This window comes from Patella vulgata, chromosome 8 (genome assembly GCF_932274485.2).
Source record: "Patella vulgata chromosome 8, xgPatVulg1.2, whole genome shotgun sequence".
Classification (NCBI taxonomy): Eukaryota; Metazoa; Mollusca; class Gastropoda; family Patellidae; genus Patella; species Patella vulgata.
The window spans coordinates 47108203-47131411 of NC_065886.2; the positions used below are offsets into that span (position 1 = coordinate 47108203).

The 23209-nt window shown below is 37.5% G+C and overlaps 1 protein-coding gene across 1 annotated transcript; it reads left to right on the forward strand.

Moving 5' to 3' along the window:
- The first annotated feature begins 2229 nt into the window (after positions 1–2229).
- On the forward strand, positions 2230–12745 carry LOC126829762 (uncharacterized). Its single transcript, XM_050559878.2, has 10 exons — positions 2230–2254; positions 2797–2922; positions 3708–3859; positions 5006–5126; positions 6508–6626; positions 7763–7810; positions 8553–9020; positions 9549–9725; positions 10532–10826; positions 11625–12745. Exons 1-10 carry the CDS (start codon positions 2230–2232, stop codon positions 11873–11875), a joined length of 1782 nt encoding a protein of 593 aa, XP_050415835.2. The 3' UTR covers positions 11876–12745.
- The last annotated feature ends 10464 nt before the right edge of the window (positions 12746–23209 follow it).

Genomic DNA, 23209 nt, shown 5'->3' on the forward strand with positions numbered 1-23209 from the left:
CTACTCTGAGATAAAATGGCAATATCCATATATTCGTTTAACACGGCGAAGACCATGATTCATTATTAGGACCCTCATTGTTATGCGCGTTTTCAAATCAATTTTTGAAGACTGTCAAATAAAATGTCGAATATTGTGAAATAAAAAAAGAGATGACAAAACATTGAAATATGACATTTCGGAGAATTATTTATTAAACCAGGAGCAGATTGTTTGTTCCTAGTCAAATTCATTCTTTTAACTATTAAATAAAAACCTACAATAAATTTTGTTTATTTAACGTGGAAAATCTGCATAATTTGTTCTATCTATTGAGACATTCAATATGTGTACATACTAGTAGAATTAGATCTTCTATGTAAGCTGATTAACTTATTACACGTTTGTATTGTTTGATTCCGTTCACGTGTGCTATCACGTGGATTTCAATTGACACCGACAATGCAAACGGCGTTTCACCCAATGACTAAACAGTCCTCGTACCGGCCCTTGGGTTGTAGCGTAATAGTAATTAAATCATTTCAAAAGTTTCGCAACGATTTATCCCAAACAAATGACAATTTTAAAATGACAAACTGTTAAACTCGAGAAGAAAACATTTGAATTTTTTTTTAAAAAAACCGAAATAGTTAAATGCGATAAATATTTAACAATTGTAACAAAATTTCGAAAAATTAATAATTTGACAGCCACCTTCCCGTTTCGAAATACATCCCTAAATTGAGCGAATATTTAGAGACATTGACATTTCTATCCCGTCGATAATAAATCATACAATATCATAACTTGTTCTGTCATGTTTAGTAAACTCTACCCATACATTAATTCAGAAACAACAGAAATCTCCATTAGTTAATCATAATCCCCTTTCATGTCGATAATCCTTTTATACTTTAACCTAGTATGTTTGAGATTACGGATTTGCTGTTATGGTTTCAAACGAAGAGTCGAAGAGTAGAAATCTGACCGTTTTCTTCATTTTAAGGATTATTTCGATTTCGTTTGTCCAGGAGAAAGTATATACAGGAATACGCAAGATTTTCTAAGAACTCAAACACGGACCTAGGGATCCTGTGGACGTTCTGGGTACCTGATAATCGATTGATCGATTGCTCATAATTCGACATGTTGCCCGGATTGTTCTTTGTGTTCCTGTACACCCTTAGTCAAGGTAAGCTTCCATGGGGACGTCTATATTATAACATTGATAAAAACAGTCAGAAAGATTCAAAAATAAAAAAAATATACAATGACTCTTTAATATACGGGTCTTTGAATTTGAATTCACTATACAACTGACTTTAACAAAGGGCTGTAAATAAGCCGGATTTTTTGGGAGTAATTCTGAACAATGATCAAGATTTTGCACTTTCGATCGTCAACCCCTCAATCTCCTTAATATTATTACACCCAACTTATACCTAAATTTATTAGAAATCAAATTTCTCCCCGCTTCCACCTACGTCAATGGATTATTCCATTTTCGTTGCATATATATTTTTCTCAAAAGATGATTGTTCACTATAAATATATAATTATGTCATATTGCATTATCGAATGAAGTAAATAATCTTTATCATTTCAAATTTCTCTTATACTTAACATAGAAACCAAATTTCTGCTCACGTCCATCAACGTCAATTCGAATTTGAGTTACATGCTTAATTTGATCCGTTGTTGATTATATATATATATATATATATATATATATTTACTATTTTCAGCCAACGGTTGCACCTTTCCGTCAAATCTGGTGGGTACTTTTCTAGACAGTACTAAAGGTCTGGTAACGTTCAATTCAACTAATTTAGATGGCTATCCTATAGCTAATCTGGGTAATTTTCAATTTACATGTCACCAGTCATCATCCAGTCAGTATATTCTAAAGTAAGTATTTTATTTTTAATCATTTAAATATATAACATACATTTTTTTATCAGCAATTCAAGTCACCATATAATTTAGACATTTGGTACGACCACGTTTTCAGTTCTATTGTCTGGATGATCTGCCCACACCACATCCTGCTTACATTTTAAATTTTTACATCTAAACGCGAATAATATTCATGAATTGAAAGTGAGTAGCATACTCACAAATTAAATTATAGCCTGCCAACCACTATATGTTTTGTTATGCACATAACCATGTTTTTAAATGTTCGGTATAAATTATATAGATTTTTTTGTTTATTTTCAGATCGAATACTTTTAAATATTTTGATTTAACATGGAGAGCTTATTTGTGTTGGGATGTAACGGAAGTAGCCTCGGATCAATTTTATTATTATGCAAGATCAAGTAAGTTGTAATGCAACGAAAGTCGGTGAAATTTCCCGTACATTTTGGGGAAAAAGTGAATCGACTGAGCTAATGAAGACAGACGTACGCCATGCAGTGTGCTACGTCCTACTCTTAGTTCGACTTTCCAGTGTCAGGGGTTCATTTAAATGATGATATCGTCGAACTTTCTCGGCACACCGGGATCGAGGCACGAACCTCGTGGTTAGTGTTCCAGCGGCTTACTCACTGAGCTATGCGGTGGTTCCCAAAATGTTTTGGGTAGAAGTGTTTTAATTGTCCGGTGATTATGTTCTATATAATTAAAAAGAATGGGAAGTAACGTAATGTAACTTGGTTTGATATTTCTATTCCATAATTCAATGAATTGATACTGAAAATTTAGATATTAATGTTTAATCCAACTGATAATGCTTCTTTTAAGCAGACTTTCCATGATCGACCAACTATTTACCAAAATACGTCATTAGATTTCATTTTACCGTGTATGTTTCAGATCGTTTAAGTGATGCTGGTAATGAAAGAGTTAAGATGTATTTAGAAGGGTTTGCTATAGATGTCGCTGATATTTGTGCTTTATCAACTGGTGTAACTGGTACTTACAGATATCTCCTTAAAAATGGTAAGTGACTCGGCTTCTTAGTTTCGCACCGATCATTTCTTATCTGCTAGCCTTCGCGTGGTTAACTCCTAGCGAATTAACTCAACGACGAGGCGATATTAGGAACATTTGTCACCTATTCTTGGCATCGCGAGAGAGAGGAGTGGGGTTTAACATCCGCTCATTTCGGGTCTATCATATCGTTCACTGTTATTTCACACCGATCATTTCTTATCTGCTAAGAATTATTAGTGAGCAGAAATTCGCCCGTATATCCGTTATCACTCGCCACATGAGTCAGTTATATAGAGAGATGACTCCTGTTTTCCTTTGGCGTTCGTCACTTCCGATTCTGGAAAACTGTATTACTCAGCTATCGTAGCAATGATCTCTGTGTTAAAATTATATTTGGAATGTGTTTAACCAGCTCTATCACATATGTGATAATGACTGGCACCAATATTGTCCTTTAAGGAGGATGCTCGATGGTCAGTCCGGAACGTCTCCAATTGACATTTTTGCAATCGAATGTCGTGAAATTCAGTCCCGTCATAGTAGAACTGCCAATCCCCATAACAGAGGTGGTGTGAGTAGAATCGTGACGCAATTGATACAACGAAAATGTTTCAGGTGTCACGATTGGTTGAGATATTTTCTTACGCAGTCGACGCATGCGTTGTAGCCCGAATTCTATTCCGAAACGTTTAATCGAGTATCCCCAATATGACTTATGTACAATGTCTATCACCCCTTTATGCCAAAATCTTTTATAATTTTTACATGTGAGTATAATATATATTTTGCAGAGTCTATAAGCACAGCCAATATATCATGTCCATCTGCCTTACAGTCGTATTTTACGTATTCTGCCGACTTTGGTTCGAATGATACATGCAGTGGTAATACAACTCAATTTGATGGTTGTACATCTTCAACAGCATTATCGTATAATTATAGTGCTGGATGTTCTACTTTGATGTCCTATTCCAGTAAGTTGTTCTACGTTATTCTGGCCATTTGTTCAGTTAGTTTGTTTTATTATCCCCTTCTAGTAAACTCCACTTTAATAACTTGTTCCAGTAATTGTTCTACTTTCACAATTTGTTCCAATAATCTGTTCTACTTTAATATCTTCTTCCTTGGATACCGTATTCTAGTATTAGTATTTGATATCTGATTTAGTTTATTGTTCTACTTTAATCTCTTAATTTAGTAAGCCACTACACAATACTATTTCTATTGGAACCAATATCTAATTCTCGATGTAAATGATATATTTGTGAAACAGTTGTTATTATACAAAATATGCTCAATATAAATGTCATGTATATTTTCAGCTTCTGGTACTGTAAGCTGTTTATACAATTTAATAGCCAACAACTTGAATTACCTGACGTTAATAAATAAACAGTATACACCGGGAGAAAACGATACTTACTACTTTACTTGTATGGTAATGTATAATAATACTATAAAATACTACCACGATTCTATGAATGATACTATATATACTAATATCTATACTGCTATATCATACCACTTTTTTCGTTCGTTTCTGGACTTTTACGTCCACTTCCACCTAGGGTGATATCGTAGACAAATCATACCACTGAAAGATATTACTATAAATACTACTACACGATACTTATAGCAATGCTGCTATAAATACTACTAAAGATATTACTGTATAATACTACTATATATATATGAATATTAATATAGATACTGCTATATCACACTACTAAAGATATTACTATTCATACTACTAAAGATATTACTATTCATACTACTATAAATACTAACATGGATACTTCTATCAATGCTTCTACTACTATAGATAATACTATTATAAATACAAATTCTGCTGTATCATTCTACGGAATATATTACTATATAATACTACTTTATCATACTATAAATACTGCTATATAGTACTATAAATACTAGTATATGATACTACTCCTACTATCATACAACTACAATAAATATATAATTACATAATGTTCTATCTCCATTAAAAATCTATAATCTAGTTAGATTACCTAAAAATCTATAAATCTTCGTATATTGTCGATTGTATTGGGCATATATTTATTTGTTATAGGTAATCGACACATCCAGTACCTCAACTATTTACGCCACCCAGTATCCACAACAGTGTCAAGATAACCAAACTAGTACATACGTCCAAGCAGCTGGTGCAGCATTAATATTTACATACAATGGTAAAGTTATTTATGAGTTTTCTTTTTGTCCATGCAAAATTCAAAATACATATTTCCATAACCATATATACATTATTGGGTCCAAGAATCACAGAGTTATATTTCAGTTTTGACATAAACGAAAATTTGTATCGGCCGACTACTATATTTAACATTTTTACGTTTAATTAAGAATTTTTAATGTAAAGTACCTACAAGGGGATGTATTCTAAACCATAACATTGGGTCGTTTTATAATAAAATAAAAGCGATTCACGCTTACCTTTTTTAAACGTTTGTTTTAAATGCTCAAATGCTCACAATTGATCATTTAAGGGATCATATTTCAAAAGGGGATTTGAATTTTTAATTAACGTTTTTTTTTTCTTCTTATTGTTTTCAGGATCGTGTGGTAAGCCATTAAATACTCATAAGTATATTTTAACAACAATCTTGTGTCATAAGTATCTTTATAATTCATTTAGATTGATTATAATACTACCTACCCTTTATTTACACGTTAGTGGTTAATTGATTTGGGGCTGTTCATGGATCAGAAGAACCTTCTCTGTTCTCTGGGCATTATATTTATCTTCAATAACTACGATGCTGACAACGTCTAGTCGCTCGGATAGAACCTTGAAGGGGAAGTTGTAATTTTCATGAAAGGCATTACTACTCTTTAAACTGTTATAAATAGTTCCATACCGACTAGAAACACTGATTAATATCTTGTTTGATGTATCAAGAAGAAGTGGTGTTAGGTTTTCGAGAAACAATACTTCTCGATGTTTTCGTACACTACCTAGAACACGAGTCTGGATCTCCACCTTTTAATTTCTACAACATAAGGACAATAGCTAGATCATCTGCATCCTGATCCATTTGATTGTCCACAGAAGATATCACGAAATATAATTATACATGTAAAATAACCACCTTTCTAGGCTCATGACCTAATCTTAGAGAGAGAGAATAAAAGTTAATTATTTGTTTTAAATAATAAAAAAGCAAATGAATTAAATTTTATTTTGCTATTTATTATGATAATGTTTTCCAGTTATTCCCACCACTGAGGGTCCAGGCGTCGCTGCAGCGAATATTACCACCATAACCTTGGCTACTGTGTTTACTATCCTGCTTGTCTTTATCATCGTCGTGATAGCCCTTTGTTACGTCAATTATAACAAACAACTTGAAGCTGCTCAAAGAAAACTCGAAGACAAGCGAGCCCAGGACACGGTTGACGGCAGGTACAACGAAGATGACGACATATTCGGTGAAAGAGGCAAAGCTCCACCACATCTTCGCATCACTTTCCCCGACTACACCAAGAGGGCTATTAAGAATGGTAAAGTCGGTGTTCAGACATCGTATGGTTTTGATGATTGGGATGGTGTAGATATGATTTATAGCAGTGGTCTGGAACCTGTCACGCCGTCTGGTGTATATCCTAGAACTATGGATGATAGAGCCAATAAAGAAGAACGGATGTCATGTGACAGTGCTCTTGGAATGGAGGTAATTTTAGATGCACCATAATCTAATTGGGAGTGCAATAATCTCATCCATATTTGGAAGCCTGGGATTCTCGTCGTAGGTTACTGCTAACAAAAAAAACAAAAAAAAAACAATAGCTAAATATATTTTTTATTGGAAACATTGATTTTGTAGGACGTGTTTGTATTTAAGATTTTTAGTTTATTAGTTATTCTCTAATTCTTATAGAGCATTACAGATGTATTTTGTAAGAGGTAAATATGTCATGACAACCCTCTAGGCCATCGGAGGGCTTAGATATTAAATGAATTAGAGTACCTTTGCCACTTAGTAATAAAGCTATAAAATGGATAATCGATACATTGTTTATTATAGACAATCGGGATTATCTTGTCAAAACTTCAAATACCAATAATTTCTCTCAGAATAAAGTAATTTGACTGAAATTTTCAATATATTTAATTTTGATTATTCATTTTTAAACTAAATCTAAATCTAAATCTTACATATTGCCACATTAAGCAACACACCCACAGCAAGGTTGTCGATCGTGTTTCCCTTAACTCTTATTCAGCATCTTTTGTCTTTTTTTAAGCAAGTGTTCGTACATTCTCATTGCTAGTTAGAAAAGCACTTTTCATCTACCTCATATTTTTCCAAACAGGTCTTCATGAATGTGACTTGGTATCAGGTGTTTTAGAAAAAGCAAGCATACCCTGGTTCGGGCACGTCACGCGTCTCCAATTTTAACCTACGTTTTATGATTATTGGCATTTATGAAATGAGATTTGGCAGTATTAAATAGTGAAACTCTTTATATCTGGAAAGATAACATTTTTTTATGATTATTTTTTTATAATTCGAATGATTTCAATCAAATTTATAAATACATGTAAAGATAGTATTTGCTCAACGCCTAGTTATTTTGTAGTATCCATTAGACCATAGCTAATATTTAAGAGATTAGAATATCTATTATTATATAGTAACGAAGATTTAACTGATCGTTGTTCAGATTAAATATACAAGCTTTGATTAATCAAGCCCGGTATCATATTACCAACAAGTTCAGTATTTATGTTTTAGTGTGGTATATTTTATGTATTGTGTATATTTGGTTGTTATGTTTATATATTGTATACATGTCTGTGTTACAGGAAGATTATATACCACCTCTTGCTGGTACACCTGAAGTTAGAACAAACGTAAGTAAAATTGTATGTTAAATGGAACCATTGAAGTACTTGCTCTTTCTGTATTTAATGGTATGAAATGAAATGAAATTGTGGTTTAACGCCCTACTTCTCTGTTCCGAGTGGCCTGATGAAGTCGGGGTATTTGATTGTATACTGACGTAACATACAACCGCTGTGATTCAGTAAGGAGGTCCCGGATTTGACCGAATACTTCCTGATTTCCCGACACGGAACAGTTTTTATTCGTTCGGATGATCCAAAAAACGAGGACGCGTGTACACATTGGTGTGAACGTAAAAGGACCTTTAACAGTTGAAATTGAGTTGCTGTCCAGGTATAATTCCCCTTATAGGACACTGTATTGCATAAACCCGTCTTCATTAGCCCGGTAGAAGGGGGTTAAACCCCATTTCATTCAAGGGATTCGACTTAAGACTCGGTTTCCAATTGTTCTATGCAACTGAGAATTCAAGTATGTTAATTCGTTTGGAAGAGATTTTTCTTTTCAAATAAATTGGGTTTAGTGTCTTGCTTTATACACAATACAGTGTCTTATATGGCGAATTTACACCCAAACAACGGCGCTACGGCCTACTTTTATTTCGATTTACATCGATCAGGGTATGATTAACATGCTTCCAATAGTATACACGGTCCTCAGTTTAATCCGAAAGACTAGACGCTAATTGGGGCATTTTAAAACTGAAAATAGTCAAATGTAACACAAATAAAAGATTGTCTCTATTTTCAGCACGAAGTAAAAGCCTTTAGAAAGGTTCACGGTCGACAACAATTTAAAAGCGAAGCAGCTTTGGTTAACGATAGCAACCCAATGAATCTGGTGAAGAAGATCAAGAAACTTGCCAAGAAGAAGAAGCGAAAGCCTTCTGAGATATACCAATCACCGGATCCAGTACCTCAATCTGTACGCTCTGATCCGAACTATGTCATGGGGATTGGTAATGGTGCTGAAGCGGACAGAGGACGAGATGCCAAACGTCGAGACACTCATCCAGACGTAAATTCTTCAAGTCGAGTTCAACCCATGCCCAACACCAACTTTGCATACGATGACCAGGTCGACAAGTCCGCCATACAGTCTGGTAAGCGATTTAAGCAAGATGAAGACGTATCCAAGTTATTGGCGGGAACAGTGTTAAATGACGTTGATGCCTCATCTCGTACAAATCACCAACAAAGACGACGAAAACCATCCAAGGTATTTATGACTTTCCCTGATAGACAATGCACGAAACGTTGGAAATAAAACATAGATAAAACATACATGCATAAAATAGGCTACTACGATGGAATCCCAAGGTGTTACCCTGCAATTACACCCCCACCCCAAATGAGCTCAGTATCACAACTGTTAACATTTATTAACAAGATCTGTTTAGATACTGGCCTTCACAGACCCCGTAAATGGATGATAGTTTTTCTCGTTGTGTATGTGTTTGAGTATGATGCTTCAAACCGAAGAAATCTCAGATATTTTAATGAGTTGTGGTTTGAACTGTAGCCGTTTATCCCACAGTATCCAGTGGAGTAATAAATATTGAATAATAAATATATCCATATGTATTGAACATCAACTTTTAACACGAGTGCTGCGTACTTAAATGATTTCCTCAATAATTTGTCATAGGTCACACTATAAACTAATTTCCGGGTACAAACACAATATTGGCTTGATAAAGACCGAAGAACCTTCGTCGAACATTGATATATTTCTATTTGTTTTCAGGGCGTCCACTATTCCCCTCGATCTCCCGGGGTCATCATGGAAGATCTAGAAGACCAAGTATCCAAGAAATATACAGAGGGTTATTTGTCTCCTGTTGAACAAGAGCACCCGGACTCCAACGCCGCTAATTCTGTTAATAATAAAGCAAATGCTTATATCTATACTGAAGATGACAAGGTAGGAGACATTTATACAATTAAAATTTGTTTAGATCAGGTTGATTTTCCAAATGATAGCAAATGAAATAAGGTGTTCCAGAAAAGGCGTGTCCTGTGCACGATACCCTTTACTACTAGATGGAACGACTCTTTGGACGTAGACCTCTGAATCCGAAGCGTTTTGACAGAAAATAACGTAGGTGCCAAAGGTCACCAGCAGTCACTATCCCAGTGATTTAAACTGTGTTAGTCGCCTGAACTTTTTAAACTAGTGGTACCAGGTGCTCTAGACTGCACACACATACCCTGTCTTTTGCATGACACCCTTACAGTTAATCGAACAACGGTTAGAAACTGTATCTTGGTAAGCAGAAACTAATTGGTAGAAAATAGCATCGAGAATAAAGGTTACAATATATTACAAGTCGTCGAGGCTCTGGAATAGCTGAAAAGAAAATTTGGGATTTGGGGAATAGCTGAAAAGAACATTTGGGATTTGGTGCAAAATCCGAGGTCCACCATTGTACATTTTGTCTTAGATCTAAAAAAAAAACTGGCAGTTTCGATTTAAGCGTAGGCCGTAACACTACTTACCGGACAGAGTTCGCATCGCTTTGCACACGTAACACCTTCTTTCAAATTTAGAATTCTGAAAACATTTGTAGGTTTATGAGTTACTTCCATATGTACTATTAAAATCCGCTATTGGATAGACCTCAGAAATTATTTAGCTTTTTAAGCATATCTTTAATTGTATTCAATCATGTTTTGCTTTTAACTTTTTCACAAAAAAATAATAAGACTCCTTTTAAAAATTATTTTTAGAATGGAACCAGAGATAGGGTTTCCGTAACACCTGGAATGAAAATTCGACGATATGAAAACAGTGGTGATGGAATGGATCCTAATGAATCCTCGACATTATCGGCCAGGAATCAGTCCAACTATATTCAACGTCTGAACAGGAAAACACCCAAGAGAATGAGTTCAAACCGACTTACTAAGAGTGCTGGGTCTCCATCTTTACCGGAACTACAGCGTCGTGGTATGACTGATGACAAGTACAGGAAATTACTCGAAGAATTATATCCCGACAAGAAATATTTCGATTATACCAAAGGTTCGTTCAAATTTTACATTTTGATTAAAAATGGTTTAGCATATGTGATTTTGGATAAAGTAAAAATTTATTTTTAAAACTGTGTATTTTAATCCATGTATTATGACAATTGGCATTTTCCGATTTGTATTGATCTATATTATAGTTATCGGAATTCTCCGATATATTTACCTTGTCAATCCCGTGTGCACCACCCCTGGCAAATGAGAAAATCCCAAGGATCCTTGTTGATCAAGACCGGGATTCGAACCCGGAGCATTCTGATTGTGAGTGCACTGTTCTCATCTCACAATCACCGCAGCTACTGTATCTTAAATATATACTTAGGACAGTGATTTGTCAGTGAGGGATGACAATACATGTAATTCGTGTGACTTGAGTTAACTTTTTTCCTGATTGCAGGGTTGGGTGGCTGGATGATCTAAGGTGTGCGCTTTAGGTCATAAAATAGTGGATTTTCTCCGGATCCTCTGGTTTTCTCCCACGAGCGATTTATTGAAATAAATTTGAACCATATGTTACTCCCGAAATGACCTAGTTTGACCTAGTTTGTGTCGAGTTGGCGTTAAAACACATTTCCTCCCTCTCTTTATTATTATTATTATTATTGTTCGATTTATATAGCGCTTCATTACACGTGAAGTGTTTCTAAGCGCATCTTCCCGTATTCAAGTTGAAATTTCAATCATATGCTTAGATTAGATTGACTTGACGATATAAATCTCATTGATTTTAACAAATCTTTAGTTTGCCTTGAACTTACCATTGTAATTAGTTTTTATACATATATTTTTACAGATTCTGCGGGTCCATCTGAAGAATATCTTTCCAACAAAACCAATGAAGGTTTGGAATATTTACACGGATGTGCTGAATATTGGGAGAATCACGAATCTCCCCAGAGACCACAATCAACACCGTCTAAATCAAAAGGATCAAAATCTGCAAGAGGACAGACAACAACTAGAATTAGTTCCGGCTTGTCGCGAAATCACAGTATTCATACACTGGAAGTGACATCCGAGGGATTTCCTCCCAATGTATCCTAAATAAATACTACTTATTTTGTATTCTCTGAAGACATTTTAAATCACAAGATATAGTGTGGACGAGACATTAGCCCCATTCTTTTGGGGGAAAACTGTGCGTTGAATTTGTTTTTTATTTCTTATATAAGGACAGATTAATTTTGAATACAAACATTTCAGTCACAAAATATATTAAATACCTTAAATTGGGGTATACCGTTCATGCACTTTTGGATATTATCAATTATTTCACGTCTTTACCAACGCTAAAATGTACTCAAAATGTTTATTTAATTCACCACATCGATACAGAATTGTTCAAAGAACAAACATGCTAATTTTCATGTCTATCGGACTTGAAGTGACGACGCTATCGAAGAGCGTCACCACAAGAACAAGAAGAACAAGATGAGTAGCTGTTAGCAACCAGTTCCTGGTCCAAAAAGTACATCAATGGTAGATACTGTTGTTGTTTGGATCCAATTGGATTAAAAACATGAGACTCATCAATACAGAATCAACACTTACTTATATATAACACTGATTTGTTTATAGCGTTTCAATTAGACCATTTATGGAATGGTATTCGTCTAGAGATTCAATTTTCACAATATTATAGTTTACAACGGATTTAAAATCACTCAAATGATGACCAGCGGCCCTGGATTATGTTTTCCCATTTTTGGCAAGTGTATTTATTCCTTAAAACAAGATGCGTTATAGAAAAAATGGTGTAACAGGTTTACGATTTGTTTAAATTACTCGGTTTCTGATCAAATATAATAAAATGATAAGTCAAACCTACCTGTTAAACCATATTAATTATGATATTCAAACTATAATGACCTGCTAAAGGATTAACCTACGAGATTATCTATGATACATGTAACAATTCCCCAAAAGATTTCATTGTATATTAAATATATATATGTACATAGATCTATAATCCATATTATTCAATACTATATTTACATGTACATATTATACTTATCATATTTATTATTTGTATATAATAATCTACCTGGCAGTAACGGTTTCTAGTATTGTTTGTATATGTGTAAAGGTGTGCATTATTATAATATATTGTTTAGGATTTACCTGTACAAAATAAACTCTAAAGCCTTTGAATGTCCGATTGTTTTGGGTTTTTCTTTTGTTGTTTTTTAATGAATTACCACAAAAATGAACTCCAAAGACTTTGATTTTCGTATTAATATATATGCCTCTATATGTTCTTGGTGGATAAATGTACGACTGTTCCGGTGATGGACTACTGTCCCTACTACATTAGTCTTAGGAGGTTTTTTTTTGTATGTGATTTTAAAATACAAATTGGGTGATCTGTATTAAACAATAAACGGATTTGATATCTTCATCTGATATCCTACATAATAATCATGTACTACAGTACAAAAAATAGTGTAATCCACAATAACAGTCACATCTTGAAAGGCAAGAATTATTAAGTACATTGATATATAATGGGTGTATTCTAGGTTTGAGAACAAGGGCATTGTTTTCCCCACATAGTTCCTGGTTAAATGCACAGCCACTAGGTTAAAACAAATCAAAGAGAAAGATAATTCTTGAAATTTTATTTAATATCATTTCTTTCTTACCCCAGTCAATAACAAAGAATGCAAATTATTGGGACTTATTGGTTGAGATAGCGCTAACTCACCTTGAAGGTTCGCGGGCTCCGATATGTCAGAGAATAGAAAAGCGTATATTCGTTGGAATGGGTGCATAAACTAGGTTCCTGTGGCAGCACGTTACGGATCCTCTCTATGAGGGTTGGAAATGAAATAAAGGCACAAATGTATTGCATATGCCGGTATTCCGGCTAGTGCAGAAAAGTGGAGGACGTTAAACCCCAATTCATTTTGTAACAAAACAAAGAACATAACAAAAACATCCAATGTATTGATAAATGTATTGATGTAATTCCTTCAAAATATTTCAAAGTTAGACATTCCTTCACTTGTATATAGTAATAAGATCAACAACTATTTGATTAGTGTAGAAGATGAGATTAATCAAATTCGGATGTTAATCTGTTTTTCGGGGTGGGTGTCTGTCTACTCCCGTAAGTCAACAGCTAAAGAATATTATAACAATTTTGTAAAATACATAAACATATCTATTAAAAAGCAAATTTAACATGATAGAGTTAAACGAATAACACATCAGGATACAACCTGTTTATTTTATTCAATGACGAGATTCATTTGAAATTAAACGTTGAATTGAATATGAATTTCTTTTACAAAGTCTATTTTAGTATAAAATTTTCAATATAAGATTTAATCGTTTAAAATACGACCTAATATTAAATTTATAATTTAAAACAAAGCTATAAATATAAAAGTTTATATTAATAGATAAATGGAGTTGACTGCGTAAAGAACAGTAAAATAGAGTAGGTAGACCACCATTAAAAGTAATGCTATTCAATAAGCGGGCGGAGGAGAAAACCGCTGGACTTTTAACGGGGCACCGCCAATGGTTCACTGGTGTTTAATGGCGGGCTAGACAGTGTATACAGAAAATTATCACGAATATTTGAATTGTTTATTGTCTTGGTAACTCGTTTTACTGGCGGCAAATAGATTCGTCACACTCAGTGCATGCACTATTAAATTTTATAGTTTAAGTGAAATTTTGTTTAAATAAGCGGAATGGGCCATGGACAGTCACTTATCTGGTCACTACACGATCTCATACATCAGCTAAACAGACTGTTAGGACTCAACATGCAGGTATGTTTTTTTTAATTATCCAGCGTCATGTGAAACGCTTCCCGTTTCGTGTTTTGGGTTTACGAATTGTCTCCCTTGTTTTGAGTTGTCTTCTGTGTGAGATAATCCCATATCATTCATTACAGGCGAGGGATTGCAAAGCGGAAGAACGCTTTCTGTCAGCCTTCAGATCCGTTTACCTAATTTGATAATACGTTTATTACTTGCAATGAACGTACGTGGTGTCGTCTGTTTATGTGTGCTGCAGTCTCGGGTACCTATTATTCTATGGCGAAAACAGATCGCAATGAAATTAAATTTTCAGAAAGGGAACAGAAAAGAAATCCGTTTCATTGTGATATCACCAAAGATTTAATATTGCTTTATGGTTAAGAGGAGTCACGGTGGCTCAGCGAGTATGACGTTGGCTCATTAACCTTGAGGTCCCGGGCTCGATCCCGGTGTTGGCCGGACTAGAGACAGCATATAGTCGTCCGGTGGGACTAAAAATAGAGGCCCCGTGTACACTTTGACGTGCACCGCTTTCGAGGCAAACTGTCCCTATTAGCAGAACAGCAGGACGTTAAACCCCATCTCATTTTCATTTATTGTTAAGACTTTGATATTTTACTCCCATATACATACAGTAACTGTGAGATCATTAAAGAGTTCACGGTTATGGGTTACAGGGATTTAACAGATAATACGTTATGTACATGAGTCCACGAAGTTTACAAATATTTGTAAATTGCCCTGCAGTCGCAATGTCTGAACGAAATGGGGTGTAACTAACCGTGCCATGCATAGTACTAGGAGGAAAAGTTTGTGGAATTATGTCTGTCAAAGGTTCTTTTATGTGGGTTTTTGTCTCATCTGAAAGACTAGACACTGTGCGTTGACTGTACATGATTTTATTAATACGGATCAATAACAATATTTCTCTGCTTTAAGAACGCTATCTTAGGATGATTAATTAAAGCTATTTTAAATTGGGGCGGGGGGGATCAGAATGGTTAGCGCGTGCGCGCTGTATCACAAGGTCTGATATTGAGTCATCTGGCGTGGTTTCGTTTCCCCGGTTGTACGTGATAAGGAGTAGGGTCTCCTGTCTAACCTCGTGGGTTTTCGCCGGGTCCTCCGGTTTACTTCCACTGCTAAAGACTCCTGCGCTCAAGCGAAATGACCTAGCTTGTGTCGAGTGGACGTTAACCACCACCCCTCTCTCTCTCTCTCTCTCTCTTTCTCTCTCTCTCTCTCTATTTCAAATTGATAATCAATTAATAAATGTTTTATTTTATTATTTTTACAGGTTTTCGTTATTTTCGCTGTCTGTATGACAGTAGCCGCTTCCCAATACAATGATGGAAAATTCGGAAAAGGATTCGCCGCTGTCGGGGTACTTGGAAATGGTTTTGGAAACATTGGATTCGGTGGATACGGTAAAGCATACGGACACGGGCTTGTTGGACATGGAGACGGACACGGAGTTGGACATGGAGATGGACACCGAGTTGGACACGGAGTGGCTGGAAACGGGCTCGGACACGGTATTGTTGGTGTTGGAAATGGTTTCGGACATGGCATCGTTGGTAACGGTATTGGTCATGGCGTAGTAGGAAACGGATATGGACACGGAGTAGGAAAAGTTGGAATTGTTGGTAATGGTATCGGACATGGTATTATCGGTAATGGTCTTGGTCATGGTGTTGGTCACGGTATCGTAGGCAACGGAATCCAACACAGTACTGTCGGAAACGGAATTGGTCACGATATTGCTGGTGTTGGAAATGGTTTCGGACACGGCATCGTTGGTAACGGTATCGGTCACGGTGTAGTAGGGAACGGATATGGACACGGTGTAGGAAAGGTTGGAGTTGTTGGTAATGGTATCGGACATGGTATCATCGGTAATGGTCTTGGTCATGGTGTTGGTCATGGTGTTGGTCACGGTATTGTTGGTGTTGCTAACGGTATCGGCCATGGCGTAGTAGGAAACGGATATGGATACGGAGTAGGAAAGGTTGGTGTTGTTGGTAAAGGAATCGGACGCGGAATCGTTGGTAATGGTCTTGGTCATGGTGTTGGTCACGGTATCGTAGGCAACGGAATCCAACATGGTATCGTCGGAAACGGAATTGGTCACGGTATTGGACACGGTATTGTTGGAAACGGTATTGGTCATGGCATCGCTGGTAACGGAATCGGACACGGTGTCGTTGGAAAGGGAATCGGATACGGACGTGGCATCATTGGTGCTGGCAGAGTCGGTGTCATCGGTAATGGAATCAGACATGGAATCGTTGGAGACAATCATAAAGCCTACAACGGACCATACAACTACAACAGCTACAACAATGATAATTACAACGGATACAACAACGGCCACGGCAACAACGGATACAACGGTTACAACAATAACGATTACAACAATGGCCACAGCAACAACGGATACAACAACGGCCACAGCAACAACGGATACAACAACGGCCACAGCAACAACGGATACGGAAAGGGACACAACAACTACAATGGTTATCCATCCAACAACTACCAAGGTTACCAACCTTATTACAACAACTATTGAAGGCATGTAGTTTGTTTCTATAAATAGATTCGCCATTAAATGGCATTTTTTTAACATACACAGTTTTACTTTTCATGCATTTATGCATATAAAATGAATAAATGATATTTTGGTTTACTTTAAAACAAATATTGAGTGGGTTTGTTTTCTGTTGTAATTTGTAAGAACTGTCCTGGAAGAATGCTCAATAGAAAAGTACGCGAAGAACTTGTTAAGTATGTTAGCGTACAGATGCACGAAGCGCACATAACGCTTCACATTTTAATATGCATCTCTTTTTAACTAGAGATATGATAGCAGGAGCGAGTTCAGGAATTTAAGCAGATTGGGGTGGGGTCAAAGATGGGGACAAAGTCAAGTTTGTCGTGAGGTCTATATACAACACTAAATATATATAAAATCTTCTTAATAGAAAATGCTAAACTGGATCTGTGTATTGTAGAAACCCTTGTTAGACTCTTATCCGGAAATGCATGTTATTTAAATATAAATGTACTTAACATGCTTGTAAACATTGACGTAAATAAAGGTATTTTTTAGAAAAGAATTTGATAAAATTAGAAGCTCCGGCCATTAAGATGTATACATGCATAGGATTAGAGGAGAGTGAGACCAAATGACGGCAATGCTTGATGCCAACGTTTCTTTGTTCGACGTCATTTTGATGTGCGAGCACGAGAGGGTCCTGGGGTTTCTCCGCTCTAGATACGCGCCTGTTGGACTCTCGACTAGTATGACGTACCGTGATCGAATCCCGTCGGAGAATTTCGTGATCTTTCAAACCTGGTTCTCACTTTACGGGACTGACAACTTAACTGATGATGTCTGACCTGTACACCAGTTTACACGATAGCGTACTCGTAAAATAATCTACAGCAGTGGAGGATGCAAAAACACCATTATCAAGGCAACATTGTTCTGCTGAAGCACTGTACATGTAACCATTACAGCTTTAGTTTTACGGAAGATCATATTACTAAAAAGTGTAATATTTACATACAACAACATGATATTTTGTCGGTTATATCTCCATAATGTCGACTCCACCTACCCGTCACACACAATAAAATTTTGCCGTTAATTCTATCGGTTTAATTACGGGGTTGACCAATAAATTATATAATGCTCAATTTATACCCCCCCCCCTCACCTCATCACCACAGCCCAGCCCTTGTCCCTTATATAGCTCAGACCTTGTCCCCAATGGCACCTTGCAGTACAAGGATTATCCTCGTACTCGTAGAAAACATGGCAAAACTTCGCTATACAGTGCATGTCACAACCTTATTGGGGACGCCCATTGAAAGACTATTTCCATGAAGTTTATAGAATGCCCTTACATAATTGTTGCCACAGTTAGAAAATGTGGTTTTTTTAATAATAGACCCAGAAGAACTTCCGGTGAATACATGTCAAAGGTAGAAACGACTATTATGGTGCCAATGAAAATATATTTAGTCCATCGAGTGTAGTGGCCAATCCATAACATTCCACATTACCGAAGATAGAACCGCTTTGAAGACATAAAATTAAGCATTACGGAAATACATGACACTATATAGTCAAAATCCTATGTGTCCCTTGGGTCGGGAATATCGTCGATCCCCACGCTAGACAATTTTCAATCAGCTGAAAGTATATTACGGCTATCCACCAAAGCATCGTGGAGCCACGGTGGCTCAGTATGTAAGACGTTGGCTCGCTTAGCTGGAGGTTCTGTGATCGATCCCTGTGTTGACCGAGAAAGTTCATTGGGATTTTCCGGCATGGCCCCTCCTTGTCAGTTGTACGGGACCGAGGGCCTGGCAATGGACAACATATAGTCGTTAGGATGGGACGAATAACCGAGGTCCCGTAGGATGGGACGGATAACCGAGGTCCCGTGTACACATTGGCATGCACGTAAAAGATCCCTTGGCAGTTGGGAATCGATATAAGAATAGGCCGGTAAAATATCGATCATGGCACACTGTAGGGCGCATGCCCGTCTTCATTATCACTGTCGGGGCAGTTTAACGTCCACTCGACACAAACTAGGTGATTTCGAGACTAACATATGGTTCAATTTTATTTCAATAATTCGCTTGCCTGTAGGGGTCTTTAGCAGTGGGAGGAAACCAGAGGACCCGGAGAAAACCCACGACGTTTGACAGGCGACCGTACTCCATGTCACGTACAAGCGGAGAATCGAAACCACGCCACTTGACTCAATGACAGACCTCAGTTGCGATGGTAACGGTAGCAACTCCTTTCTGGCAAACCAATCATGGCTTTCCCACAAAAGCAGCGTGCATTTTATCGTTGTCGTTTTGTGCTTTATAACGATAAGATGATACTTATTGAAGCGTCGTGCTATATGTGTACGAACCAGTGATTGTTTTTTCCATATAAATTGTGTTGTGTTTTTTTTTCACAGTAGACTATACAAAGGACGGGGGTGTAGGGCAGCCATTTTTGTGATACTACATGAAAGAGACGCTTTTAATACCCCACGTTTGCTGTTTCAATAGAGACTTTTGGCAAGAGGAATTTTCCCATCCGTATCACTTATCCGTATCGTATACGTGATACGTTGCGTCAAAGTAGTTTTAGAGTTTTGGCAGATTTTTGCGTCGCGTACGTATGAGTAACTGAGCTCAACTTAGTTCTATTTCAGCATGACGGCAGATATCTACCAAGATCACCATCAGTACTAGTCAAGTGCCTATTATAGTCTACAATTTCACGGAGGGAATGAAGTCGCTCCGACAGTCGCTGAGCTATTAAAAAAAAATTAATGTCGAATCTTATTAAAAATCTTCGACTTCGACTCGACTGTAATTTTTGGTTTCACTAATGTATCATTTCATAAAGTTTATACCCCTTTCCACAGAATAAAATCATTTTCAGATATGCAAGGTTCCGCCTCCCTAAATTTAGCACGTAGATCAACCATCGTGGTTAAAATCACATCAAATATACACCTTCGTGTTCTAGAATACACAAAGATTCATAAAAACGCTATGATACAACATTTCAGCGTCTAAAAGTAGCAAAAAAGACGGTAAAAAGACACGACAATGTTATACGGACCTGTTCCGTATGAAAGGTGTTCGATACGTGTTGCCGTATCCGTGTGTCGTATCACTTATGAGAAATACACACACATTGATGACGTCACAGGCAAAATCCATACGGATACGCGATACGGACCAGAAATTTACGCTTGCCATAAGTCTCTAATGGACTGTAAATACCGTATGCGTACACACTAGAGAGAATGGAAACTATATAGAGAGGGATAGAGAGAGGGTTGTGATGCAATGAGACGTCAGTTGAGAGAGAGAGGGGGTTGAGAGCGAGAGAATTAGAGAGATCAACATGGTTCAATTTTACTTCAATAATTCGCTTGCGTGTAGGGGTCTTTTATCAGTGGGAGGAAACCGGAGGACCCGGGGAAAACCCACGAGGTTGGACAGGCGACTGTACTCCTTGTCACGTACAACCGGGGAATAAAGACTACGCCAGTTACCCCCCCCCCACCCTGAGAAAGATAAGGCACAAGATGGAGAGAGCTAGAGAAAGAGAGAGATGGTGAGAGCTAGAGATCGTAAGATAGAGACCTAGAGAGATAGCGAGACAGAAAGTGAGAGCTACAGAATGGGCTAGAGAGGGAGGGGCTTACGAGAGATATCGCTAGGGGGAGAGCCAGCTAGAGGGCGATGGGGGCGGGGGGGGGGGTAAAAAGAGCTAGAGGGTCGGCTGCGAAGTGATGAGACTTGTCCCTCGAGAAGAGACGGCGGGGGGGGGGGGGGCGGGCAACAGAGAACAAGCTAAAGGGGGAGCTAGGGAGAAAGCTAGCAAAAGTGGGAACTAGAGAGAGCGAGTTAGAGAGGACTAGAAAGATAGTGGACACAATGTCAGCAATAAACAGCAAATGCTATAGCAATTCATGAGAACAATCAGAGAGAGAGAGGATGGGAGTTACAGAAAGATGGACAGAGTCGGGGACGAGAGAGAGAGAGAGAGAGGGAGAGAGAGAGAGAGGGGGTAGACAAGTGGGGACTAGAGCGGGATAGAAAGTGGGCTGCGATGCGATGAGACTTGTCACCTGATAGAGAGAGAAGGAGAGAGAGAGAGTTACAGATCTACATAAGTGAATTAGAGATGATAGGACTAGAGAGTCAGAGAAAAAGAGGGAGAGCTTGACCACGAGGGCGAACAAGCTAGAGAGAGGGGCGAGAGCTAGAGAGCAAGCTTAGACTATTAGAGAGAGATAGAAAGAAAGAGAGAGAATCCACAAGATGAAGAACTAGAGAAAGAGAGCGAGAAAGATCGGGAGAGAGGGCGTGAGCTAAAGAGAAAGCTAGAGCGCGTGAGATAGAGACCTAGGAAGATAGCGAGATAGAAGGCGAGAGCTAGAGAGGGAGAGATGGGGAGGGGGCTAAAAAGAACTATCGATATGAGGAGACCAATCTAGTGGGCGAGAGTTGGGGGGGGGGGGCTAGAGAGAGATAGAGATAGGCCTGCGATGTGATGATACTATCAATCTACTGTGAGAAGGATAGAAGAGATCGAGAGAGAGAATGAGCTAAAGGGTGGGGGTGATAGGGAGGGAGCTAGCAAGAGTAGAGAGTAGCGATAGAGAAGGGGGAGCAGAGAGAGGGGCGAGCACAGAAAGGGAGAGTGGGGGCTAGAGCGAGATATATAGAGGGCGAGATAGAGAGGTGAAGCGAGTGAGATAGAGAGGTGAAGCGAGTGAGATAGAGAGGTGAAGCGAGTGAGATAGAGAGGTGAAGCGAGTGAGATAGACAGGTGAAGCGAGTAAGATAGACAGGTGAAGCGAGTGAGATAGAGAGGTGAAGCGAGTGAGATGAAGCGAGTAGAGAGAAAGCTGTACGATACCGTGAGGCTTGTCCCTCAGGGAGGGTGCGTGCGCGAACCAGAGAACGGCGTCAAGATAGGATGAGGGGGCTGGGGTTAGAGATGGGTATAACATCCACTGGACACAAACTAGGCCATAATTTTACTTCAATAATTTGCTTGCGCGTAGGGGTCTGTATCAATGATAGAAAGTCAAGGAGGTTGAGCAGGCTACCATACTGTTAGCCATGCCACTTGACTCAATTACAGACCTTAAGATCTAAAGCGTACCCGTAAGACCAAACTAACTTCCACCCCATCGCTAAATCACATATTTTCGAACAGTGTCTAAAATAATCTGTGATTAGGTCTAATCAGTAACTAGCTAATTAGAGATTAGTGGTTGACTAAGTTTGGTATTCTCAAAAGTCAGATTAGCTAATCTTTGACTATAATTTTTTGTAATCAATGATTAAAATTCATGTTTAAACTTTGATTATAATTAAAAATTTAATCAATGATTAAATATAATCAGTGATTAAAAAGGCTTTTATTAGTGATAAAGGGGCCCAATTACAGGAAGTAGATTAGAAAAGTACATGTTTTAGAACAGTTTTCCCCATCCTAGGGTCCGTGAGATTGTTTTGGGTAGAAAAGAAATAAAATGTATGAAAAAGAAAGTAAAACAAATATTTTTTAGTATTCGAAATGAAATGAAATGGGGGTATAACGTCTTAGAGTACTGCTACAACTGGGCCAAGTGAGACGGACATACCCCATATGTGTTCTATAAGGGCAGTTTTGCCCTGACAGCGGCACTACGGCTCACAGTTATACCATATTCTAAATGCTAAGGGTTATTTTACGTGCACCCCAATGTGTATAGGGTATTTCGGTTTGTCATCCAATCCAAACTTTGTCCCTTGCATCGGCCTCCGTCCTGCACCACTGTGGCTACCTTTTAGTAATCGAAAAATGAAGGAACAGATTAATTTTATGCCCCCTTTTTTCTATTAAAATCCGAAATTAGCATTATTTGTCTGTTTTGCATAAACTTGTTATATCTGTATTATTTATTTTTTTTTATCCGCTTTTAGCGTTTTCGTAATACTACAGTTTCCCAAATTGTAGTGGGATTCTGGTTTTCTTCGGATATGGGAGATTTTGAAAGATTACAAAATAATTATTATT